The 27,079-nt window shown below is 42.9% G+C and overlaps 1 protein-coding gene across 1 annotated transcript; it reads right to left on the bottom strand.

The window, feature by feature from the left end:
• Positions 1–1,604: 1,604 nt before the first annotated feature.
• On the bottom strand, positions 1,605–26,015 carry STC2 (stanniocalcin 2). Its single transcript, XM_060240572.1, has 4 exons — positions 25,574–26,015; positions 23,470–23,612; positions 17,436–17,647; positions 1,605–2,673 (listed from the first exon to the last, which is right to left on the bottom strand). Exons 1-4 carry the CDS (start codon positions 25,722–25,724, stop codon positions 2,280–2,282), a joined length of 900 nt encoding a protein of 299 aa, XP_060096555.1. The 5' UTR covers positions 25,725–26,015; the 3' UTR covers positions 1,605–2,279.
• Between the last annotated feature and the right edge of the window lie 1,064 nt (positions 26,016–27,079).

Raw genomic sequence — 27,079 nt, 5'->3', positions numbered from 1 at the left:
ATTTTAAATTTTCAAAGAAGTAAAGCTATACAGATGTCTTGATAGAACTATCAGGTTAAATGCACTCTTATCTGTTGGGAATGAAAGTTAATAATAAATAAATCATCTATGCTGTCAATAACATTACAGAACGTATAAAATTATATTTTCCTTGCTTTTAAACAATAAATGAAAACATACTAGTGGCATGAATATATACAACACAGGTCCTGACATATTTAAATTACCTTAGCCAGCAGTGCTCAGAATTTTTTAAATGGAGACACTATAATAAATAAAAATGTTAAATATTTACAATAAAAGAACACGTGGAATCAGTAGGTGAACACATACATCCAATTTTTACAGAGGAAAAAAATAGGCCTTTTACAACCCCCCTCCATTACCTTTGCTCAAGCTAAAGGGGAAACATATATTTACCTCTCTAGAATCAATGAAGAGAAACTATATGCATGCTGAGGTGATCCGTTGACAGAGACATTCAATGGTGTGTGTGTATTTTGGTTCCCATATGATCTAATGAAAGATCAAACTGGAGTAAAGGGAGAAAATGGACCTGCTGGCAGGCCTTCTTAGGTTTTGCCTACATGTGATGGATGGCACGGTGAGGTGGTCATGAATGACCTTCCAATCAGGAGTCTACAGGTTAGTAAGGGGACCATACACTGTTCCTCATCTAGTTGGTCGTTTCAATGGGAACAATGATCTCTTTAGAAATAATGTAAAATTCCTTGGCTGATTTTAAAATTCTGTTGTTCTCAGAGCCTTTTTCTATTAAGTTTTACAAAGGAAGAATGGCTTGGCATCCTGTGATTCTTGTTTCCAAAGGTGCCCCAGGGCCTGTTCCATGTATGTATGCTCAGTTTCACTGACATTAAACTGGTAGGGGGTTCACTTGCACATGAGAGATCAATGTGTACAAGAAGCCTGTGGACCGTGGCTTTAGTCTATGAAACTGGATTTCTGCTGTTGGGAAATTACTGATGAGATGCAGAAAATCTGCATGTACTTGCTTCTCCCCATTATCTGCTTCTTAGGATTCAAGACCTACTGTCCATCCTTTCAGGTGAAGTGGCTGAGGTCTGCAGCACTCTGAATGATCTTAGGAAATGATAAACAGATACATTTAACCGTGAAGGTGGAGTGTGTTGTATTAACTCTGGATTTAAGATAATGTAATCCAAAGCACTCTAACTGGAAGTAAATCTTAAAAAAAAAATAAACGTCTTTATTTTCAAGAAATTGTCTTTAGGACTAAATGTCAGGAAGACTAAGCTTATTTCAGTTCACTAACCTGATTAAATAATTTTGTAGTGTTTGGGTTACCAGTGTTACCATTTCTTTGGCACTTCAGTCAGGCTTCGAACACTGTCCCCCCCACCCCCCTCCTGCCAACCTCCATGGTTGTGATAACAAGTAGCCAGAAAAAAGAAGAGATTTTCATAAAACCTCCAAAAATTACTGCATGTATATACAAACATGCATCCATGTTTATACGGCATGTATAAACAAGCATGCATCCATAACCCATATTTAGAAACATGCTTTTGTCAGAAGCCAGGTGGCATTTCAAAGATCTGCTGAAAAACAGGCTGACGTGAAAATTAGGGCAGCTGAAAAGATCCAATCACCTTGGCTATAATTTGTTTATATAATCACCTGATTTCCAGAGGAGACTGTAACAATAGGGAGAAAAGATGAGCAGTGATCCACACAAACCAATTAAAGTGACACTTAAGGCAGGTGGTATCACCCAGGCAAGAGCAAATGGCTCAAAGAAACTGTTTTAGTTTGAAGCAGAAAGCTCCTCAATATAGAACTCCATTTTAGTAGCCCCCTTGTGGCCTCCGACAGACAGCAAACTGATTATTTTCTGCCTAGAGACTAAATGCTGAACCTACCATAGACATCAAGCTAATAGTGGACAAATGAAAATTCAGACAAGTCCATCCTCTATCCCTGATAAACAAAGAAATAAACCACCATGACTCCCTGCGTCCAACCTCATGTCCTCTTTTGAAGGGATAAAATAATTTAAATGAAGACAATCTGTTGCACCTACAGACTGAATTTGCTGGATACAATCAATAACTAATAGCCACTGCTGTTCCTCTGTTGCTTAGAATACCTACACTGACACAGTCATACTTCCCACAATGCCCTGTGCCTGACACCACCCCTCTATATTGTAAATATTTTTGGAATGCCCCTAGATAAGAAAATGGACTCAATGGAGGAAGTTTCTGGTGGAGGAGGAAGGAAGGGCTGTATTCCTCCTTTCACCTTCGGATGTCAGAGAACTCAGACAGTTCTTCAGCCTGTTCAATGATCCCATGGGCCATTTTGGGATTGTGACTCCCAGCTTTAGAGCGAGTGTGAGCATTCATTGGGATCCTGCCACCTCTTTCCCCTCTGGTGCTTCGGGAGTTCTCTCTGGGGTCAGATTCAGGGTGGATTATGATGTCCCCTTGGCTGGCAGGCAATCTGAAGATTTCATTTGGTTTTCTCTCAGGTTCCAGGGTAGAATCTCCATGTGGGACTGAAGTGCAGAAACTCAAGACAGAACACAAGCTACCCCAATTCTGTTCACACTGTGCTTGGATACTCTGTGTGATGGCTTCTCTGACCTCTTCTCCGCAAGTAAGCAGGATGTTCACTAAGTCGACATATGGTCTAAGGGGGAAAAAAATCAAAGAATGGAAGGTGGTTACAGAGGAACAGCAAGTTATACACCAACATGTAAGCAAATGGTCATTTTTACCTCAGACCTAACAACACACAAAATGACTTCAGCACATCAGCCAGACATGGCCTCATTCCTCATCTGAAGAAGTGTATGTACATGAAAACTTACATTCTGAATAAAACTTTGTAGGTCTTAAAGGGGCTACTGGACTCCTACTTTGTTCTACTGCTTCAGACCAACATGGCTGCCCACCTGGATCTATCATTATGGCCCTCAGTTTCTTGGAACTTCCTGCCTCTGCAGTCTCAGGCAAGCAGAAAAATCATGAGGTATATCAAGGCCCCTATGGATACTTGTGGTTGCTTTTGGCCACTGAGCGCCATCTGTGTAGGATTGTTCAACCTTATATTCTCCTCCATTACTCACACCAATACAATTCCATTAAGATGATCACATTTGTTGGCTAGTGGTCAACAATATTGCTAATTTTGCTGGCATACAAAATTATCAACTTCATCTTGCATTTCCAAAGCATGCGCATATCTAGAGATGTAAAAGTTACTTTTGCTGAAGATGTGGATACTTTGTGTGCTATATTAATGTCCTGCTTTGAAGCAATGGTTTTACTAATAGTACTCAGGAAATTTTGACTTTGTTTAGTTCTAATAATAATAATACCGGTACTTTTTATTTATATCCTGCCCTCCCCGCCGAAGCAGGCTCAAGGTGGCTCACAACACAAATGCTGAGTTTCCTGTGCGAAGGCTAATGTAGCTCTCTGTGTTGCTTCGTCTCCTATACTTGCTGACATCCTTAGACCGGAAACATATTTAGGTGTGGATCCAGGGCTGGCACCTCCACTAGGCAAATTAGGCATTTGCCTAGGGTGCCGGGAGGGGGGGTGATGAATTGGGCTCTCCCCCCATGGCACCCAAGACAAATGCCAAACTGCTTTGCCACGGTTGCCTGCTTGCTGGCTAGCAGCGGCAATTAGGCGGTGGGCAGGCCACCCCCCCCCGGCAAGTTCAGAGGAGCGACACTAGCCTCCTGCTTACCCGCTTTGGTGGGCATCTCTGTAGAGTGTACTGTCTGAACAGGGAGCAGAAAGAGACTTCACTCCCCCCTCCCTTCCTGTTCTGGAAGGGAGGGGGGAGCAAAGCCTCTCCCTGCTGTCTATTAAGAGAACACAATGCCGGCCAAAGCAGGTAAGCAGGAGACTAGCCTCGCTCCTCTGAGCATGCCAAAGGGGGGGGGGCAGAAAAGGTGGCCTGCCCACCCCCCCTGGCACGCTCAGAGGAGCGATGGCGATGCTAGTCTCTTGCTTACCCTCTTCGGCCAGCATTGCATTCTCTTAATAGACAACAGGAAGAGGCTTCTCTCCACCCTCCCTTCCAGAACAGGAAGGGAGGGGGGAGTGAAGCCTCTTCCTGCTCACTATTCAGACAGTACACGCTACAGAGATGCCTGCCAAAGTGGGTAAGCAGGAGGTTGGTGTTGCTCCTCTGAGCATGGTGGGGTGGGTGCAGCGCGGCACCACATTGCAGTGGCACAGAAAAAGGGGAGGGGGCAGCCTGGGGGTGACCCTGCAGAGGCCATGGCCCTGAGTGGATCCAGACTAAATTTCCCAATAGCAGAATGGGATTTTCTGTTTCCTCCCCTTTCACTGTATCTCACTGATTACCACAAGATGCTGTTCCTGAGGGATGGGGTCCCTCAGGAGGATCTCCAGCAGGGAGGGGGGAAACAGCATAAATTGCCACTTTAGTCTAGCTCCAGCCCCTAGTTATTTTTATAGAGCCCCGTTGCTGCTCTCATTGAAGAAAGCAGAACTGAAGAACTAAATGAAGCTGCCTTATACCAATGCAGAATTACTGGTCCATCTAGCACAGCATTATATATTACATTTGGCAGAAGCTTTTCAGGATCTCAGGCAGAGGAAAAAGTAATCATTTCATTCTCCTTAAACTGGAAAATCCAAAGACTGCATCTGGGATCTACTGCAGCCAAAATATGTGCTCTATCTCCCATAGCCAAAAGTGTACCTACACTTTAAAAGGAACATGGGGTGCCACAAAACATGGCAACCTGTGCCCAGTTTTTTCCCCTTTTGCTTCATTACATTGATATTGTTGTATAGTACACATCCTTGCTTCCATTCCACATTACTGGATGACAATGGCAGACGCAGGTAAATGCCCACACAACAACATCCAAATAGTGATAATTTGTACCACATAGCATAAAGGAGATGAACTCAATGTGCAGTTTCGCCCTTATATGGAACATAGTGGTTTGGCTAAGTACTACGCTAAATTGTAGATTTGTTAGGAACCACAATATGGGTTTTCTAGAAACATGATCAGATCACATTTGAGAGGTAAGAAGTATATCGTTTTGACCTCAAACTTAGAGACTTGACAAAATACCACTAGTGGTGAGGGAAAAAATTAGTGGGTAGTTGCCTCATAGCATAGTTATTTTCAACGTTTATGACTGGTATTAAGCCTAGTTAACTGGCACAAACTGTTAACATTTATTTGCGCTACAAGAATGTTGTTGGTTCTAGAAACTCTCCCCTATCTCTAACAGTATTATAAACATTACCAAAAATTCATATGGAACTGAACTAATCTAGTGACCTTTCTGAGTACACTGAGTCTTGTGGAATACACACTAGTAATTTTGTAGTTGTGAAAAAAGTAACCATATCCTCAGCTGAAGGCCTTGGAAATGGAAGAGCTGAGCTGCTATTCTCATTTGTTACCTAGACAAGTCAGTTAAGGACTGTAGAAAATATACTGTTTTTATTTCATTTTAGGGTGTGGGGATCATAAACAGCATTAAAAATAACTAGTAAGCCATCTTCAGCCCTAATAAAATGGCTGCAGTATTGTTTTAGAATCAAGGTCAGACCAGGTGAGATTCTGGAAGATCTTTGGATCTTCAGCACATTTTAATTGGTGAACAGAAGTTAAGGACAGAGCTTCAAGGCTGCACTGAGGGGATGGGGTTTTAACTCTTTTTCCTGACCTCTGACAGCCCTTTGGAGTTGCTGTTTGGCACATGAGCGCCAACATACAGGTAATCTACTTATTTCAAGCAATATCACTGAAAGTGGCTCTAGGAGCTGTTTGAATACAGGAAAAATGGTGTGACACGCCTACACTAATCTGATTAGTGGTTGCAATTGAACAATAAAAAGGTGTGATGGAAATCTTCATACACATTTCATAATCTTGTCCTATTTGAGTATTGTTTCAAAAAGCTTTTGTGCAGAGCGTTTTGTACAGCCCAGCAGGAAGTTATTTGCATATTAGGCCACACCCCTGACATCACCATTGTTTCACACAGGGCTTTTTGGTAGAAAAAGCCCAGCAGAAACTCATTTGCATATTATTAGGCCACACCCTCTGACACCAAGCCAGTGTTCCTGTGCGTTCCTGCTAAAAAAAAAGCCCTGCTTTTAGGATGGCAAAACCAGATACACATGTGCATCTCAAGTTTAACCAACCAATTTGATCCTATGCGAGTTTCTTCTGAAACACACTTTGTTCAGTAGGGCTTCTCCTACAAATGCTTCCTTCATTCACATCTATACACTATTGCCCATCTGAACTAGCATGGTATTGTTTTTGAGTCACGAAATTGCAGATTATTGTATCCTGCTGAAAATGTGGTGATAGAAAGCTCCATCAGGAAACCAAATTCCTTGCAAATCCTCTTGTGGGGAAAAATATAACTCCAGTCACTTAACAGTCACTTCCCCACACTTTTACAATCCAAATTCAAAATTGTAGAGTCTGTGCTTGCATGGCCAATGTGCCATGATTGTGGAAATATTTTGTTTGCTTCTGGAGTTGAGAACTGCATTACCATCGGTTAGCTCATTTACAAAGCTAATTTTGGGCTCTTCACCAATGTTCAGTGTTTAGCTCAGAGACGAGGCTCAGAAAATGACTTCCTTGTGTCTCTGGGCTTAACTGTAGCGAACTCTGGGTCACAAGTCTTCCCAATGATGCATAATTCAGCTCCCCAATAATACTTGTACCTAGTAAACTGGATTAGCATTCTGTGACTATCCAAGAAATCAAACAAAGAGTTATCAGCCAAGCCATTTCTTTGCTAGCCACTGCTTAATTGGCTGTTGGAAAGCATCACTTCCAAAATTTGAAAGCAGGTTAGGCTATACCCTTACATGCTATGGCACCTTAAATACACAGCACAATACTATAGGTGGAAGGGTAAAATTTTACTATACTGGTGTGCCTTGACCACACAATTGTGGCTTGGGGAAACAACTGCTGGAAAATCTGGACTCAGCAGTACTGACAATCTCGGTAATTGTTCTAGTGCATGCTTTGTGGGGAGAAAAGAGTCCTTTCTGCTGCCAATCACCTACTCTCATCGTTAACCTTTTCCTCTGATTTATTAATGAAGACAAGGGATGCTAAATATTAAGCAATCCTCTTCCCATGTGAAAGGAGACAGTTTCCTACAGAGCTGAAAGCGCTGCTGTATATGGATTCTTGTGAGAACATGTAATATGTACTTATGGTTAACTTGTACTCTATGATTTGATCTCATTCCTCAGGCTACAAACTCATCACTGGCTGGCTTGGGCCAGCCAGAAAATCCCCCACACTTAAGCAAAGCATTGCACAACTGTCTACATGTACTGTTATTTAATCCAAAGGCCTAAACAAAGGAGGAAGAGAAGCAATGCTTCCTCGCCTGTCTAGAAGAATAGTAAGAGAATTCTGAGAATTTAATGTTTGTTTTTTCTTTAATCATAGTACCTAGTTCTCACCGCTACAGGGAAAACGCCCAGGGCTAGGATCTGTGCAAAAGTGCCTTCCTGAGGATAAGGACACTTGGAAGAAATCTATGTTGGGGGGCAATGCCTTTTTTTAAATACATCTTGAAAATATCAAGCAGTGCAAGTTATATGCAACTATTTACCTCTACATGGAGAACATGGACAATGTTTTTCAAACATTCTATTTTCACCATGTTGTCAACCTCTAGGTGGAGGATTGGAGATCTCCTGGGATTACTACTGATCTCCAGACAATAGAGAAAGTGGCTGCTTTGGAGGGTGGACTCTTACTCTGCTAAGCTCCCCCCACCTCAATCCTGCCTTCTCCAGGCTATCCCCCCACCCCCCAAAATCCAGGTATTTCCCAACCCAGAACTGGCAACCCTAATTGGCCCTGGTCCAGGCTGGCCCAATCTTATAAACTCTCCAATGCTAAGCAGGATCAGCCATCATTAGTACTTAATGGAAGACTACCAAGAAAGGGCTGCTATGCAGAAGCAGGCAGCAGCAAACCACCTCTATACATCTCTTGCCTTTAAAATCCTATAGGGTTACCACAAGTCAGCTGCAACTTGACGGCACTCTTCAAGACCACCTTCAGAAAGCCCTTTTCATATCAACATCTGCTGAAGAATCCTTGCTCACAGAACTCCAGCTCACTGCACAGGAATCTAGCTTGTGTCCTAGGATGCACACAGCCTATGTGCAGTGGTGGCCAAGCCTACTGAGCCTTATCACTGTCCTACCTGAACTGAGAACATGACTTGTCCTACCTGAACTGAGAACATGACTTGTCCTACCTGAACTGAGAACATGACTTGTCCTACTTGAACCGAGAACATGACTTGTTGTACCTGAACTGAGAACATGACTTGTTCTACTTGAACTGAGAACATGACTTGTCCTACCTGAACTGAGAGCAAAAACCTATGCCCAGCATTTGCCTGCAGCTGCCCACCAGAACAGGAACGTTGGACATGGTGTCTTTCAAAAAAACTTTCCAATCAATACTGATTAACTGAAGTATCCCTGATAACCTTTGGAGGAGCCTAGGGCTACCCAGAACAAAGTTCTGGCAGATGTGTACCTATTACCCATTTACAATCGTATTTATTTATAGATTTAATGACAGGAGCACAAAAGAATCTGAGACACACAGGGGTCGATCTGCTAACAGAACATATTTCTGACAGAAGGAGTGGAGGGGGATTTTTGCCAGTTCCCACTGCAGACCCCTTGTTATTTTAAAACATCTCTGCCCTCTCCCTTACATCCTTGGAAAGGTGGTGTGCAGTGTAGCGACCAATTGCAAAGGAAGAAGAAGAAGAAGATATTGGCATTAATTAGCTGAAGTGCAGATTAAAATACACAATTTACCAATTTTAAAGGATTCAGACTTAACACAGCACTCCACAGCCAAAACACAGACAGCAAATTCACAGCCATGAGTGCTGGAAAAATTCACCTACCCCCATTTTTGTTCCCACAGCACCTGAAGGCCCCCTGTCTCCCATAAGCAGTATTTTAGGCAGCTTAGTGGGCTACAATGGGAAAGGGAAAGTGAGAAATTTCTCTTCTGACAGACCTCCTCTTATGGTACTCTGAATGCAAACCCTACTCCTTATCTCACTCAGCGTGCAACAGACTTGCGACTCCAAAGCAGAATGAGTCAATAAATGTTTTGTGCCAGTCTAATCCAAAGACAAAACCTTATCATACCTGGCACTATGCCATCCTCCAGCAAAAAATAACAACAATAGTCATATCCTGTATGGCTGTGGCATGATGCAACATAGTCCAAAATTGGCTGATATTTTGCTCATGCATAAAACATTTAGAAATACAAGTAAGGATATGTCTGTTGCATTTGTGTTACCAGAACAAGCCCTGTAGGCACTGCTATAGTAAATATAACACTAATATTACAAAGCAAATGGCAGCTAGACTCATTTTCTGATGACACATGGACAGAATTTCAAATGGAATATGGCGTTTGATTTCTGTGCTTATGGGTTCCTGGAAAAATAAGCTTTTAGTTTTAGAAAAATCAAGTGATTAGATGTTATGGCTATGGGGAGATTTTAGCATATTTATTTTTTTCATTGCACTTTAATCGTCTTCCCCTGCCAAAGTGGGGCTTAGGGTTATGTACAACATAATAATTCATAATTCAAGATTAAAAATTTAAAACTAATAAAAGCACAATAGCTAGCCTAAAAAGATGGTTTTCAGATTTACAGCAGTGCCACTGCCTCATGGGAAAAAACAGGGGGAGTGACAGTTGGATTCAACTGTCACTGTCCTTAATCAAATGCCTGGTGGAACATCTCTGACTTACAAGCCCTGTAGAACTGTAACAAGTCCCACAGAGCATAGCTATTATTCAGCAGAAAGCGTCACTAGACTGGAGCCTGGTGAAAATGCCCTGTCTCTAGTCAAGGACAGTCAGACATCCGTTAGGCCAGCACTCTTCTGGGGGTATATTAGGAGACTAGAGATGTAAAATTTCTGGAAATTTTGAAGCTCAGAAAAAAAACCCCAGTTTTTTTCTGGGGAAAACCAGAAATTTTCGGATAAATTGAAAAAAAAAAATGCTACATTAGCACTTCTTTTTTTCTTTTCCGGATTGAAAGTCATTCTGTTGCTTTAGGAACATAAAATATTACTATGGACAATTTTACTTGGCATGAAATTATCACAACTAGCATATTACAAATATAGGGTATCCAAACAATTATTACAAGCAATTTACTTTTTAAAATAATATTTATTTGTAAGTGTAACAAATGGAGCAACACTCTCCTGAACAGTTTACTAGTTTATGTGGAACAGACAAAAAAACCCCTCCACAAAACAATTTTTAAAAATCCAGAAGTAACAATTATTCATATTTCCTCTCCACAGTATTAAATAAAAAACTCATTCTCATAAAAAGAACTGAAGGGAAGGGAAGTGTATAGAAGGGAGTGTAGGACTAAGTTTCAATGAATGGGCATGACCTAGGACTTGCTTGTCCTCAGTGCACAGAAATTAGAATAATCTGATACCATACATATTTTTTAGAAATGATTTGGAAAATATTTGAAAACCTTGTCTTAAAATATTTTATTCATCATGTTAAAATAAAACATTCCATAATCAATTTCTTATCTTTTTTTCAATTTTCCAAATTTTTCGGAAAAAAACAAAGGCTTCAGGAAAAAAACTGGAACTTTCCCGGTTTTTTTCCGGGCCTTCACATCTCTATAGGAGACATGGTTCCAAGAATACATGGGTTCCAGGCTGTTAAGGGCCTTGAAGGTCAACATCAAGACCTTGGACCTGATTTGGTACTCCACCGGAAGCCAGTGCAGCTCACACAGCATTGGATGCACATGTGCTGTATCCAGGCAAGGACCTGAGATGCTACATTCTGTACCAGCTGGAGTTTCCGAGTCAGTCTCAAGGGTAGGCCCATATATACAAGTTACAGTAGTCTAATTTGGAGGTGGCTGTTGCATGGATTTAAAAAGATTCAGTCTCAGCCAGCTCTGTTTCAACCATTCCACCACAGCCTCCAGCCCCATAGCCAGATTTGCTAGGGTGGTCTCCATCTGTCTGTACATCAACAGATATAGCTAGGTGTCAACAGCATACTGGTGACATCCCAGCCCAAAACTCCTACCAGTCGGGCAAAGGAGCACATGAAGATGTTAAATAGCACTGAGATGAGGACTGCCCCCTGGGGAACCCCACATAGAAGGGGTACCTAGGGGACACCCTCTCTCCCAGTGCCACCCTCTGTCCGCAACCTTGGAAAAATGAGATAAGCCGCTGCAAGCCATGGTTCCATGGATTTCAATATCAGCAAGGCAGTGGGGTCAGAAGATCATGATCAACTGTGTCAAACACTGCTGTCAGATCTAATACTAATAAAAGCAATGACTTGCCTTGGTCCAACTACCTACGGAGTTCATCTGTGAGGACGACCAATGCTGTCTCTGTCCCAGGGTGGAAGCTGGGCTGATGTATCCTCCAGGAAACTCTGAAGCTGATCTGCAACCACTCTCTCAATTACCTTACCCAGAAATGAGAGATTCGAAACTGGGTAGTAAATGGGAGGATCTAAAGGAACCAAGGTTGGCTTTTTAAGGAGCGGTACCTTCAATCCCTCTGGTAGACCCCAAAATCCAGGGACAGATTGATAATGTCTACCAGGGGACCCCATATCCTCTCACTGCTGGTTTTCACTAGTTACGAGGCAAGTGGTTGGCCTAACAGTACCCAGGATCCTGTCAACATCAGCCCAGGAGAGCTGGCTGAAGCTGTCACATACTGACCAAGGAGCCTCCAGTTCACTTACCATATCAATGTCAGCTAGGAGGTCTTGGCAGAGCAACAAGACTTTCTCCACATAAAAGCTCGCAAACACCTCACAGCTAATGGCCAAATTCCATGTAGTTTTAAGTTCTCTCTGTGAGAGACATCAAGGATCCACCCTAAACAATTGTGCTGGGCAAGAGCTAGTGGACATGATGGAGGCTATATAGAACTCCTTCTTAGCAGATGCCACTATGCCACTTCATAGGATTTCATAAATATCCTATAAGATGCTCTTGTAGCTTTATTATGAGTTCGCTGCCAAACTCACTCTAGTTGTCTAAACTCCCGTTTCATCCTCCTGAGTTCTGAAGTATAACCGGGCTATAATTTAGACAGGAGTGAAGAGGATACTGGAGGGCAATTTCATCAAAGGCTTTAGAGAGACAGTAGTTCCACTCCTCTAACAGCTCACCCAGTAAATCACTGGGGGGGGGGGGGTCAGATCCCACAGAGCATTCTGAAACCTGAGGCCATTAGTCTCCGTGGGTGAACATAAATCTGCTCGCTGCCTACGTGGGAGGAGGATGGAACACTCAACCAGCCTTGAGAGCAAAGTGATCTGACCATGTCACCTCATCTTTAACAATCAGATCCATCCCCATCCCTATACCAAAGATCAAATCCTGTGTGTGGCCTGGTACAATCAGGTAAAGTCCTAGTGCTGCCATGGATGACACTATGTCCAAGGCCTTCAGAAAGGCAGCATCATCAACATGGATCTTGAAGTCTCCCAGGACTAACAGCCTTGGAAACTCCAGAGCCCTGCCTACCACTGCTTTGAGCAGGCTTGTAAGGCTGTTTGCTGGGGTGCTAGGTGCTTGGTACACCAGACAAACAGCCCAAGTCTCCTCAACACTGCGCACCAAACCTACACAATCAATACCAGTGATCTTTGGGATGGAGAGTGCCCTGAAGGAAAAACCCTCATGGATGAGTATGGCCACACACACACACACCGCCCTTTGAGACTGTTGGAGCACTGAGAAACCTGGTGGGGACAGCTCTTTTAAGGCAATTGTCTTGCCCTTCCATGTCCAAGTCTTGGTTATGCATATTGCACTGTGATATAATGTGGCATTGGGAGCATCAGTGTCAAAGGAGGGTTTAATTCCTAGCCCACTCACCTACGTATCTTCGGATGGAATGAAGGTTGGAAGGGAACTGAGCATTAGCATATTCTTACATTTCAAGACCTTCTACCACCACCATACCTCCCTTCACCCCTATTCACTGGGATCCCCAGTCTGGTGCTGGCACTCCCAAATTCAACCAGAGCCTTTTAGTGCTCCTGCCTCTACTTACACCCATGAGACAATGACACAGCATTACAATAAGCACCAAAGATATTAAGTTCTCAAATTAAATTCAACAACTCTAGTAACAATTCTATAACTAACATATACACATTACTTAACAGTTAATCCACCCCACTATATCTAACTAACTTCCTCTCTGATCTAATTCCCACCCCCTCCCGATAGCATTCAATAATACTAACAGAACCTCTAGTTATTATATAAAACAACACTAGAATATAACACACATCCACCCATCAAATTAACAGTATTGTTCTGGGGGGTAAGAGTCTGTCAATCCCACAGTGCCACCTCTATACAACAAGGGGCAGAAAAATAGTTCCCTGCACCCAGTTCCAGCTTCTGGAAAGGAATCCAGCTTTGGAATTATTTTCTCTTCCCTGTACTCAGCCCTGTGAGTTGAGTAAGTTTTGGGTAGAAGAGTTCCAACTTCTCTCCCAGCACATAAATTATTAATTGTATTACAAATGCCAGATGCTGAAGTGAGGCTGCGGAGGGCTGAGAAATGTTAACAAGTCACTTGAACGGCTAAAATCTGAAAGGTAAACTAAACACTCACAAATCAGAGTTCTACTTCTGTATGAAAGGAGTCACTCTACAGGTAAATGGCCTGATGCAAGAGGGTGGGGGCAGTTAGGAACTTCTTGAGAATGGGGGGGACCATCCTTTTCTGGGCAGCACCAAATCATAGTTTACTTATGCAAAAGAGACTCATACATGGAACACTCTCCAATACAGACGGAAACGGAGCAGCATCTGCTTGCATACAACAGTGTGTGCAATGCAGCTTTCGAATTGTGCCCGCCAAACTGCAAATATCACATATCATTTGGAAACATGAGTCTCTCCCACATTGATTCAGTGACTGATGTGCCTAAATTGCTATACAATGTGATGAGCCTCTCTTTTTAATACCGGAGCAAATTAATGCTTCCATGCCAGTCTCACCCCTAAGTGATGCAAAGGCCTCAATCAAAAATTTAATCATGGAAGGACTAAAGGGCAATCTGGTAGTGGGGGGAGGGAGAGAACTGTCCCTTTACAGTTAATTTTAGTAAGCAGTAACAAATGGATCCACAGTTTAGGATGCAGAAGCTGTCAAAACCATGCTCCTTTTAAGTGTATCCTGGTCTAACAACCAGCCTCCCTCAGAATTTACTAGCTCCAAAGAGGATCAGTCTTGTAACCCTCTGTTGGGTTGGAGTGGGGAAAAGGAGGTTTTATGGAGATTCAGAAGGGTAACTACAAGTATTTATACCCATACCGTGGTATGTTAGAGAACTGGGCCAACTAGTCGCAAAACGTTTGCCTCTCAATATGATTCTGTGTATGTACGAAACTTGGTATAAAGGATTCAAGTGTTTGCGAAGATGGCCATTCTCGCCCGCCTCCATATTTGACAATGATTATCCTGTGCTATAGCAAAAAGGAGGATAAGTATGATCCGTTAGTGTTCCTATTTCACCTAGCAGCATTTCCCTCAATGTTTGTATGTTTCAGAATGCTAGAAGCACCATATGCAACTTTTTGAAGATGGAAAGTATAGCTTGATTTTTCTTTGATATACCAAAAATACCATGAATAATACCTAGCTTGACTAGAGAGGTGAAGGCACGTAAAAATACATTTTTTTCCTGAAGCCTTTTCTGAAAAATTGAAACAAAAAATTGATTATGGAACATTTTATTTTAACATGATGAATAAAATATTTTAAGACTAGGTATTCAAATATTTTCCAAATCATTTCTAAAAAATATGTATGGTATCAGATTATTCTAATTTCCGTGCCCCGAGGACAAGCAAGTCCTAGGTCATGCCCATTCACTGAAACAGTCCTACGCTCCCTTCTATACACTTTCCCCCCTCTTCAGTTCTTTTTATGAGAATGAGTTTTTTATTTTTATTTCATACTGTGGAGAGGAAATATGAACAATTGTTACTTCTGGATTTTTAAAAATTGTTTTGTGGAGGGTTTTTTGTCTGTTCCACACAAATTAGTAAACAGTTTAGGGGATTATTGCTCCATTTGTTACAATGACAAATAAATATTATTTTAAAAAGTAAATTCTAATAATTGTTTAGAAACATTATATTTGTAATATGCTAGTTGTGATAATTTCATGCCAAGAAAAATTGTCCATAGTAATATTTTATGTTCCTAAAGCAACAGAATGACTTTCAATCTGGAAAAGAAAAAAGAAGTGATAATGTAGCATTTTTTCCCCCAATTTTTCTGAAAATTTCCGTTTCCCCCCGGAAAAAAACTGGGGTTTTTTTCCGAGCTTCAAAATTTCTGGAAATTTTACATCTCTAAACTTGACATGTACCTCCCCTGTTCTTAACTACACATCCAAGTTCCTGTCTGTGTAGTGTGTAACAATTATTCCAATGAACCCTCAACCAACTGTTTTTGTATATATACCTTTATCTCTTATTACATTAATTAGTTAAGAAGGTGAAATTCTGGAGATGCCAAACTCCAACAGTGGGGTGGATTTATAACTAAAGTTATAAAAAAAAATCTATTAACCAATATTTTGAGTTAAGGTACACCAGGAACACCTGTCTCAAAAGTATTCATATTGATTGTTACAGTTAACCAGGACTTGTGTTTACAATGCTTGTAATCCTGGGTATAATGTGAAATTATCTGAGGGCTATTGATTCTTGTCCAAAAATATAGTTTTACATACTCAACGGAGGCCCAGATCACAAATGTTGCCAAGCTGGCATTCTTCCAGCTATGCAGGCAATGCAACTGACCCCCTTCCTGTCTTGCCCTCACCTAGCCACAGTAATCCATGCAGCAGTTACTTCCAAATAAGACTACTGTAACTCACTCTATGTTGGCTTGCCCCTAAGACTGATCTGGAAACTCCAACTGGTCCAAAATGCAGTAGTACAGGTCCTGACTGGAACATTATAGACAGCACATATTCAGCCTGTGCAACACCAGCTGCACTGGCTTTCCGTGGAGTACCAAGCCAGGTTCAAGATCTTAATATTGACCGTTAAGGCCTTGAGCCGTTAGGGACCCACATATTATTGGAACCGTCTCCTCTGGTATGTCCCCCAAAGAGCATTATGTTTTGGAGAGAACAATCTACTGCCTTGGCCCCGACCTGGCGGAACTCTCTGCCAAACAACAACTGTGCCCTGCGGGACCTAACACAGTTCCACAGGGCTTGCATGGCAGAGACATTCCGCCAGGCTTTAGGGTGAGGACAGTAACAGGTACCATCCTACTGGCACTCCTTCCTCGCCCCCCTTTTCTTCCTGCCTCTTCCCCACCCTCCCATGGGGCAGTGACATAACTGGAATGCAAAGTGCGAATGCTATCTGAGAATGTTTTTATCTATGTATTTAAATCGTTTTATTATCTATGAATTTTTTTATTGTTCACCTACCTGAGCTGTGTGTATTCAAGGGTAGGGCAGTCTATAAATTTAAATTATAAATATAATCCATAGTCACATGGGAAGCCTGTAGGATACTGATTCAAAGCCACTTCACACATTACCTTAAACCTCAGTGCACAATGAAAACTTTACTGGATTCTGTCCTGCAGTGTTGTGAGGCAACTACATTTTCTGTCTTTTTCTAACCTGAACAGTATGGAAACACATCCAGGTGGGCAGTCGTGGTGGTCTGAAGCAACTGAACAAAGCAGAGTCATGCAGCACCTTTAAGACCAACAAAGTTTTACCCTCTGTAAGCTTTCGTGTGGTGGTAGACAAAATATGAAATTGGGAAGCCATCTAAGATGTGGATGTACCTTACCACAATGTATGAAGTAGCACTCAGGTTGGAAGGGGTAAATCTAGATCTGAGAATGGAAACCTTGGACAGGTTCGAGGTGGGAAGGCTGTTGATAACCTTTCTGCAATGCCATTTACATTTGATATGGCGGAGTTCTTAATTGCTGTGAATGGCATTCCTTTAAGCCCTCTCTGCTCTGACCAACACATTATCTTACTAGTACAGAGCCCACCCCATGACCTATTTATATGAATAAATTACACCAGTGGTTTGGAAACAGCATCTGTGGTATTTAGTCCCCACTAGCTCTATGTACATTTTCCGATCAACAAGCTGAGGGGATCTGCAGTTTCACCTGGAAAGAGAGAAAAATAATCCCCGCAGGAATGCCATCAGTATTCAGTGGAGCCACTGGTGGTAGAGGAGGTAGGTTTTCCATGTGAGACTCCCTCCCACATTCTGCTATGGCCCCATGCTCTACAAAGTGCCTACTTACTCATGTTGCAGCAAGTCTTTGAAGTGAATCATCTCCACAATGACATGGACGTTCTCTTTAGCTGCAGAGCAAAGATTGTGCTTCTCATAGCAGTCTCGCTGTAACTGGAAGACCATGTCCTTGATGGCGGGGCACTTGCGACTGATGCAGCTGAATCTGTGCCGTAAGGCATGAGCCTTGCATCTCAGAGCATCTTTAATGAAAGACTTCCCCTGAAGAAAGGTGGAGGAAAAAACACATTTGTACTTCATCTCCACTGAACATGAGAAATGATACACAATTGTTCACCTCTGGAAGTTATGCTTATGTGTGAATGGCTGGAAAGCTTGCTCCAGGTAGGAATGGAAGGAGGGAGGGGTTGAAATATCTGAAAGCCATTCGGTCACAAGGCTTCCTAGGTGCAATACAGGTTCTCCATGTCAATGTCAGTGACCACTAGTAACGTATGTTACAGGTGTGGAGACTCCCGCTGGTTGAACTAGACAGGAAGTTTCCCTACATGTAAACACTGCCATGTCACATGGAAGCCCTTTCAGTAGCCATTCGGAGATGTGTGCATTGTTCAAATTGGTCCCTTCCATTCTGTTGAAGATGTAGTTTCTCCCATTCACTCTTTATGTCTGTGTGATTTCACAGTCACAGGCATGGAATGACAATGGAGTAAATAGTACTGAAGACTACATAAAAATATGGAGCTATATAACCACCAAAGTGGTCAGCAGATACTGGAAGAGGGCAATAATGTGTGTGTGTGTGTGTGTGTGTGTGTGTGTGTGTGTGGAGGGGCTATTGTGATCTATGTGGCAAACAGCTTGAAATTCTCCTTTGATTGTGATTACTTGGCTGATCTATTCACTGGTTTCAAAAATATTGCCAACTGCATTCTGGGATACTATCACAGAAGGCTTGCAGTGCATAGTGAAATTATTCCTGAGAATATTAATTTGGCGTTGAAAGATAAGCCTCTTTGGCAAGATGATTAACCACACAAACCACAAACATCAAACTAATGACAGCAAGTGTTTGCTACAAGATAAAACATTTCTCCCTGAGCCTTAATTCAGCTATTGGTGGGTTATGAATCTCCCCTTCCTGAGCAAGATGCAGAAGGTCATAGTGGTAGCCAGTTTATTCTGGAGGATCCCAGCTATCGGGACCTGCTTTGATCCATCTTTCAATGCAGATCTGGTATACATGTCCTTTGGTCACTCAACAGGGGAAGTGAACCGTGTTAATACTCCTGGACTGCTCAGCAGCTTGATGCCAACCTTTCAGGAGCGCCACAGGCATTGTGTTTGTTTGGTTCTGATCCTATCCGGAAGATAAATTACAAGATGCTCTCACTTTTCTCTTTGGTATGTATGCTACCAAGTATCTATCTATAGGGCTTCATTTTGTCCTCCAGGCTACTGAACACCCCATATGAATCACTGGCTGAGGTCATTTGAAGATGCCGAGTAAGATGACACATCTATTACCTCCTCCTTATGAGAGGAGTGGTGGATGTGCTGATAACTGTAATCAGTAATGGCCTTCAAGTACGCTAATAAAATTGAAGCTCAATTCAGACAGAAAGCTGATGGGAGGATTTGCTTGACCATGACAGGATGGTTGGCTTGTATTCCCACAAAGGATCAGATCCATAGCTTAGTAATACTCTTTGATTCAGCCTTATCACAGCATGACCAAGTGACATTCATAACATGAAGAACCTTTCACCAATTTGAGTTTGTGTGCTTGCTGCATTTTTCCTTTTTTGGGGGGGGGGGGAGAGGATACTCTGGTCATATCAGGGTTAGATTACTTTAATGCATCACTGCATTAACAACCTTGAAAACTTTATCTAGTGCAAGATCAGGGAAGTGCTGAAAAAAACATGGCTAGATGCAATCTGTAAAATCTACAGTGGCTTCTGGTTTGCTTGACGCTTGGAAGTCTTGAGTGGCCCGAGATACCATCTTCTGTATGAACCTGCCTGTTCTCTAGGACAGGGATCCACCAACTCTTTGAGCCTGTGGGCATCTCTGGAATTCTGACAAGAGTGTGATGGGCATAGGCACAAAATGGCTGCTGCAGAAGGCAGAGCACACTGCAAAATGGCTGCCATAGCTCCATTTTTACAAATCTGTATAGCTCAGGAGTGGCCAACGGTAGCTCTCCAGATGTTTTTTGCCTACAACTCCCATCAGCCCCAGCCATTGGCCATGCTGGCTGAGGCTGATGGGAGTTGTAGGCAAAAAAACATCTGGAGAGCTACCGTTGGCCACCCCTGGTATAGCTGATCAAATCTCCATTGGCCAGACAGAAACCTTGCTGGACAAAAGCCTTATTTGGCCCCAGCCACTCTCTAAACATACTTGGTGAGCACCAGCAAAGGGGTCAATGGGCAACATGGCACCCACAGTCACGACAGTGGGGACATCTGCTCTAAGATCTTCAGCTAAGGCCTTGTCGTTTCTTGATCATCAGAGCCAAGGCAGGTGGGACTGCTGTGACAACACAGTTCTACGATGCCTTCCTCAGAGAGGTTTGCCTACCATCATTTTGAACCCAAATGTTTTAAACTCTAGTTTTGGTTGTTATTCCTCTACTTCAGTCTACCTGCTTCTCTATTGTTCTGCTGTGGATTTCTTTTGAGACTGAAATGGTTATTCTGATGTTATTTTATAAACATAATGTGATATAGTGCTTAGACTGTTAGACCAGGTTTGAGTTCCCGCCTGCCAAGAAAGCTCACTGGGTGACCTTGGGCCAGTTATACACTCTCAGCCTAACCTACCTCACAGGGTTGTTGTGAGAATAAAATGGAGGAAGAAAATGATGTAAGCTGCTTTGGGTCCCTCTGAGGTAGAAAGGTGGGATTCCAGGGATACAATTTATTTATATATTTATACATGCACACAGACACTGCACAAAAGCAGAGGTTGGTACTGGCACGCAGTAGTGAATAAGTCTTCTAGGTCTTAGAACAGTAAGATCCTGAAATTTCAAAGTTTAGAGAAAACTCAGAAACTGGGAGGAGAGAGGCGTTAAGCAGGTTTTCTACTGGGGATCTGGTGCTTTACATCATTTTTTAAAATTTTCTTATGGCTAAATGAATCAGTGTGCAATTTTTAGTATTCAATGATACATATGGAAACACAAATTCAATAATACATGTGCAAACACAAATTTAAAATGTTTTAACTGTATTTTACTGTTTGACGTTTTGAACTGTTAGCCGCCCTGAGTCTGCTTGCAGAGAGGGCGGGATATAAATTAAAGGTAATAATAATAAAAATAATTACCTTCCCTCTTAAAATTAACCTTTGAACAAACCCTCCTTCTTATACCAATCTAGACAGATCTTCTGTCCATATGACAAATCCAATCCTCAGAGCAGTTTTCCCACAGCGCTCTGCCATTAGTATATACATTACAGGCAGTGTGTTTGCAGTTCTAAGCTTCCAGAAAGGACTAGAGAAAAAGTGAGGCTGGGCAAAAGAAACAAAATCCTTGAAAGATGCAACTTTTGTGGTGCCTGTGATCTGCCGAATGCACACCAGATCGCATGCTCAAAGAACAAGTCCCTATTTCAGCTCCTCTCTTCCATAAAGTAGGAAAGCCAGTCATGCTTCACTAATGTGTTACCATTCTCCTTGTAATTGGTAAGCTCTTCTTCTCCCTGGTGAATGACAAGCAACTGGCAATGCTCCTGCATTCCTCTCATTCCTTGTAAGCTTCTGGTCATCCTAGCTGACCGGCACTTAATGGTCAGTGCTCCATATGGGTTAAACACTTGTTCTTACTTCTAACCATGTTTTTACACAAAGGTAACATAATTCAGTTGCAATTATAATGGGCATGAGAAGGCATGTTCCTTTTGTTTCGCCTTTCTTTGCAACAGAAATAAATAGAATGAAGTCTTAAAGAACATGGAGGGAGCAAGGCTCACTGCTGACCAAGGCATCAATATTCAGTTCTATTATAATGCCATCCTTTGCAAAGTTACGCCCTTCTAAGTCCATTGATGTTAATGAACTTAAAAGGGTGCAACTCTGTATAGGTCTGCACTGCCAGTTACCTTTTACAACAGCAAAAATTAGAACAACTTCAACAATAATGAGGATGATGCAATCTTCACTTTATGAGACAGCCTGGCAGCATCCTAATGGCATTTGAATGCACAGAAAAGACCTCAAATCCTGTAATGGAAAATGAGCATTTCCTATTCTCTTTTTTAAAAAAATGACCAAGGAAGGGACCAAGTCAAACCTGTCTGAAAAGCAGTGATGGACAGCTTAGCAATTGTGAACAAAACCAGACATCCTCACATGTCCAGAAAATACGGCCTAGTATCTCTAGGAAGAACTGTTTTCAAAGCAAAGGATCTTTTTGTACCCCTAATGAACAGAACACCACCGTCTGCAAGACAGCTCTCCCTCCTAATACTCTAAGTAAAGCACTGCTAACCTAAGACTGCAATCTTTAGTAAGCGCACACATATGCACATATTCTGCAAATGGCCTAGTGAAGCCAAATGCCACTGGCCCATCGTAATGTTCTCCTTCCCTCCTGGTTGAAATGGGAGTGTAGCTGTGTAAGACATAATAATAGGATGCTTCAGTGATGCACAAATGGTTTGGAGAGAAAACAAAGAAGGCAAGCTTAATACCACACACTGCCTAAGGAATGTACTTTGACACTGGTGGAGAGCCAAGGGAAAGCTTGAAAAAAGCAGCACTAGAGAGGGGCTGTTTCATATGATGCCTTTACGGTCTAATATTCACCTGCTGAAATTTATTTGACCAATCATAGAAAGTGTGCCAGATTTAAACTTCGGCAAAACATAACTGATGCAGAAAAAAAATATTTCTGGTTAACATGCTGTGTTTGGACTGAGAAGCTCCACTTTAGTAGAACATACATCCATGCCCGGAGAGACACTTCACCGTCTTCAGTGATGTCAGCAGCTATGCCTTCAGGATCAAATCCTTAAGATAAACTGGCACCCAGAACTTCTAAGTGGTTCCTATCAGAAGTGGCAGATTTCGGATGGTATTAAAGGGCAGCATGGTAGTGGTTAAGAGACCTGTCACGCTGCAGCTGATTTATGGTGACTCTGTAGGTTTTTCCTGCTCCTGCGTATCAACCCTGAACTTCCTTGGTGGTCTCCTATCCAAGTATTAACCAGTGCCAACCCTGCTTAGCTTGCAAGACCTGACAATATTAGGCTAGCCTGGCCCATCCGGGTCAGAACAGCATAGTTAGCCATTTAATTTACTATTAAGTTATTCACTAAGCTAGAAGGTGCCATTTGTCTCAGGAGGAGTCAAAATGCTTTGGACCATTCTGTTCGTGCAGTGCTAAGATCCCTGAATCTGGGATGAGATCCAATTAAATTACAGGTTTTGATACTGGTTTTACAGTAGTTCCCACCACTGAATAGATAAGCAATTAAAACAATATTAAACAATGGCTTGTGTCTTCAGCAATGGAACCTCTACTGTGTGTATCTGGTTCTCTCCTGCACACTTAAATCATATTTAGATTGTGAGTCTCATCAATCAGAATTGTTCATGGGGACAAAAAAAGGTCATCCTTCAGCATATGTATCAAATGCACTTTTGTCTATGTTCTCAACAAGCAATTATTATAAGCAATAGTAGCCAAGTACATGTGAAATGATGGGTTAGTTTATTAGTACAGCAAATCTTTAGTTTTATAAGCTTTAATAACATACCTTACAACTAAGTACTCCTCTTTGGTCCCATTCAAAAAAACTGGTAAAGCCTCCCCCCCCCCAAAAAAAAATTTGGTAAGACTTGATACGGATCTATAGCACATGTGTTTGGGCATTTAAAAAGGGGAAGATTGAACGATAAAGTCGAGATAGAATGTTAGAAAGACATTTCTAAACACTATTTTAAGACAGAAATGAATTCACATAAATGGAGACAGGGAGTTGGGTCAAAGAAAGAAACTCTTTTAATTAAAAATTAGCAACTTCTAAGCCTTGTCTCACTGTTACACTTTTCAGTTTTGTTATGCTTACCTGGGCGTCAAATTTTCCAGCATTGTGAAGGAATGTCATACAGATCTCATGTAAACCTCGGATCTCACAGGAGTTGTTTTCAAAGCACTCAAACACACTGCATCCCACATCACCAGCATTGACCAGGCAGTGCTGGATTTCAGCTGGAAATGAATAACCATCAGTCAATTTCTAAAACGTTTTAATAAGCACATGTCCTCTAAATTACTGAAGCCACTTACAACCCACTCCCCCAGCCCTGATGCAGGACAAAACCTCTTTGCCAATACATTTTGATGCTCTATTTGCTATCACACTCCTTGGATTTTTACAGCACAGTCATATCAGTGTAAGCATAACAGGAACAGGCTGTGTGATAAAAGGGCTTTGCTACTTGGTGATCGTGTAGCTGTGATAAAACAGCCAACTTTTAAATATTCAGGCATAGGAGCCTATGGTCAATCTGTGTTTCCTTTTTGTGCAATACAATATTTCTAAAGAGAGCAGCTCCACCAGATATTGGATGAATGTGTTCCGATCAAAATACATACCTAATAAACCATTTTCTGAATTAACTTTTTTTTTGCAAAGAAGCCACAGGAGAAGCTGCAGAGAAACTTCAAACTGGGCTATGAGCGACAACGCTGAGTGCCCAAGAGCCAATATTCTCACATTGCCAGCCTTCTTCCTTGGATCGCTTGCTTCAAACACACACCCCCCCCCCCCCCGCGCGAACACTTTTATTTGGATTCATGAAAGACAAAAGAGAATTTAGGACTTACAAAGGCTGAATACAAGCCAGCCTTGGGTTTAATATCCTGCAAAGAAAGCTCATATTGAAAAGTGATAATTAAAGACCACAGACAGAAGTTTTTCTTTTAAAAAAGAACATGCTTGGACCAGGGTGTACAAAAGTCACCATGGATTGTGCTATCTCCTTTTGGTCAGTGGCAGATCATCACTGTGTCGTGTTTCATACACAACACAGAAGCTGCACAAGGAAAATGGGAAAAAAGGCTCTTTGTCAAGTGTTGTATAAGTGTGTCCGCTTGGACCTGGGAGCATGCATGTGCATCCAGGAACCCAGCTGTAGTGCTTGCGTTGGCACTGGTGGGACAGGAAGGATTCCGATCACATGTCCTGGCGCAAGCATCCTGAGAACTGCACAGAGCTGTGATTCACACGTGGAGTCTCTAATGGGCAGTTGTGCATTCCTGCTGGTGTGTGTATTTAACTAAAGGATCTGGACAGGCAGCCCGGGCACAGCTGAAGGGTGAGTGTGAGTGTAGGGAGACTACATCCCTCTGCTTCTTTCCCTCTATGCCTTGTAACTGAGTCAAAAGCTTGGCTCTCTAAGGATCCCTTTCCTCCAAGGAAGGGACATTGCATTGTGTCATCTGTGCAAAAGGCGCATCAAAAAGATCACAGAAGGGAGAAGGGAAGAACAGAAACCTTCGTGGTCAGCTGCATCATAGCACGCCTCTCGGCAGAAAAGGGAACTCCGCGGTTCGGCTCCCTTGTACTTACCCTTGCACGTTTAAAGTGTGCCCCTCCCCGCTTCAATCGCATGCTTAACCTGGGTTCCGGCAGCATCTTTTGAACTAGCACATGCTCCCCCTTCCCTGACTTTTGCCTCCGGAATCACGTATAAGGATTCGAGCTGACCAGGTTTGCAACGCGCAAAGGCACACAGGGCGCTCCCGTGCTCCTAGTTATTAAAGTCTTTTGTTTCTGTTTTAAGCACCATACAAAGCAGGTGTTCTCCGTTTTTAATGACCACTTTCACATTGATGCTATATTTCTACCTGTGCTAGGTTTCTTTTGCCTATTTAAGGCACTTGACTGGCTGGAAGAGCGGCCAGGCGCCTGCCTCCGAAGTTCAAACGGGGGAACACGTGCTTGGCGAACTAGAGCTTCCCAAGCAGCCGGGAAGCGTCTCTGTATTCTTACCGATTTGGGGCTTGTCACCCTTCTTTGGGAAATAACGACGCTCATACCAGGGCAACGCATCTCATAAACCACACTCCACAGATATTAATAGTAACGGATTCCTATGGAAAACGCCTTCGGAAGTTCGAACCGCACACCAATGCGCCGGGAAAACACACACACACAAAACACATACCTGTATCTTGCAAAGACAGTCGCCCTTTTTGGTGAGGGGCTCTGTCTTGGGCACCGTCCGGTGGATTGGTGGCTTCTGTGCCCACGGCTGGCTCAAAGCTTGCAAAGACCAACGCCAAGGTAACTAATCTTCCTAACCACTCCGCACACATGGTCCTGGTTTTCCAACCCACACCGCTTGAAGGCCTCGCCCCCTCTCACTTCTCGCCTCTTTGCAAAGAGGGCTAAGCGGTCGAGAGCTCCCCGGATCTTTACAGAAGCACTCAACGCGTACGATCAGAGCGGGTACAAGTGCTAGAAGTGGCCGGGAAAGGGAAAGGATGGTGCCTCAAATATCCCTGGCAGCTCTGGTGTCACTTGAATGAAGGAGTCGAGCAGATGTTGTCCGTCGACCCGACCAACCGGAGCTTCTATTTCGCTCTGACACCACGCTCAAGGGGCGGGGCTTGCACTCAACTACTACAATCCTGCGAGCAACTATATTTTGGGAGCAGAACTCGCTGCAAAGAGCAGCAGGTTGCAAAAGTATGCAAGGACAGGTTGCAGCCAAGCAATCAAACAAAAGCCTTCCCCCAAAAAGCTGTTAAAGAATTGGAGGTGCTAAGCAATTTAATGCAGACGGGAAGAACACCGATGGAGCATTGCAAAGGTCGTTGTTCCGTTTCTGTACTTACTGAACCCATAATGCTGTGGTCGTTCAGCAGACTGTTAACAGTGGCCAAATCGTTTATACTCGCCAACTTGCAGATCTATTCCTTTTGCTGTCTGAGAAATACTTATTCTGCCCCCCTCCCCCCCCCCCCCCCCCATGGTCATCCTTGTAATGCACGACTGAAGGGGGAAGTACAAGAGCTGCGTAGAAAGGCAGGCTTTCGTGCAGGTAGCGCGTGTACATACAATTCGGAGAGCCCACGGTATTTGCAATTTGCACATGTTGCTTGGGGAGGAAACGGTAGGGGCGGGGGTTCTGGTTCTACGCTCCCGAATCTTCCCAAAAGAACAATGCCCACATGCCGAGACTGATATTTGCATTTCAGACTACATGCTTTATTAAAATTGGTTCACATATTTGCATGCTCACATGGAAGAAGCATGCTCAAAACTGTGGGATTCTCATTGCGTTCTCTCTCGCACCTACCTAATAGGCGATTTGCCAAGGCAAACTCAATGATGTAAGGGGGGGGGGAGGGTTATGAAATTTTTGATTCAAATTTCTCTTTTAGGTGGCGTCTCCATCCTGTTCCCTTTCCCCGGTTTCTCCATCCTGTTCCCTTTCCCCGGTTTCTCCGGGAAGGGAGGGAGGGGAACAGCTTTTCCTTGTGCAACCCCACTGCAGCGGTTGCATCAGATTCGGCTTATGTGCATGGGTCAGCCTTTTTTTATCAGGCAGGATCCGAGCCTGCATTCCTTCCTTCCGTCCGTGCTCAGCCATCCGCATTAAGGTATGGCTTCAGGGCGGGAACCCTCTTTCGGGACGCGCAATGGTGCGTTCGGGTCGGGATTCCCA

This window comes from Heteronotia binoei, chromosome 5 (assembly GCF_032191835.1).
Source record: "Heteronotia binoei isolate CCM8104 ecotype False Entrance Well chromosome 5, APGP_CSIRO_Hbin_v1, whole genome shotgun sequence".
Taxonomy (NCBI): Eukaryota; Metazoa; Chordata; class Lepidosauria; order Squamata; family Gekkonidae; genus Heteronotia; species Heteronotia binoei.
The sequence above is the reverse complement of the archived record's forward strand: the minus strand, read 5'-3'. Positions and strand labels throughout refer to the sequence as shown.

Bases quoted from the DNA above. Each gene is read 5' to 3' on its own strand.
- STC2 (XM_060240572.1), bottom strand. From the start codon at position 25,724: ATGTGTGCGGAGTGGTTAGGAAGATTAGTTACCTTGGCGTTGGTCTTT. The intron at 23,613-25,573 runs GTATGTGTTTTG...ATTCATTTCCAG, and splicing joins ACTGTCTTTGCAAGATACAG to CTGAAATCCAGCACTGCCTG. The intron at 17,648-23,469 runs GTAAGCATAACA...ACCTTTCTTCAG, and splicing joins CTGGAAAATTTGACGCCCAG to GGGAAGTCTTTCATTAAAGA.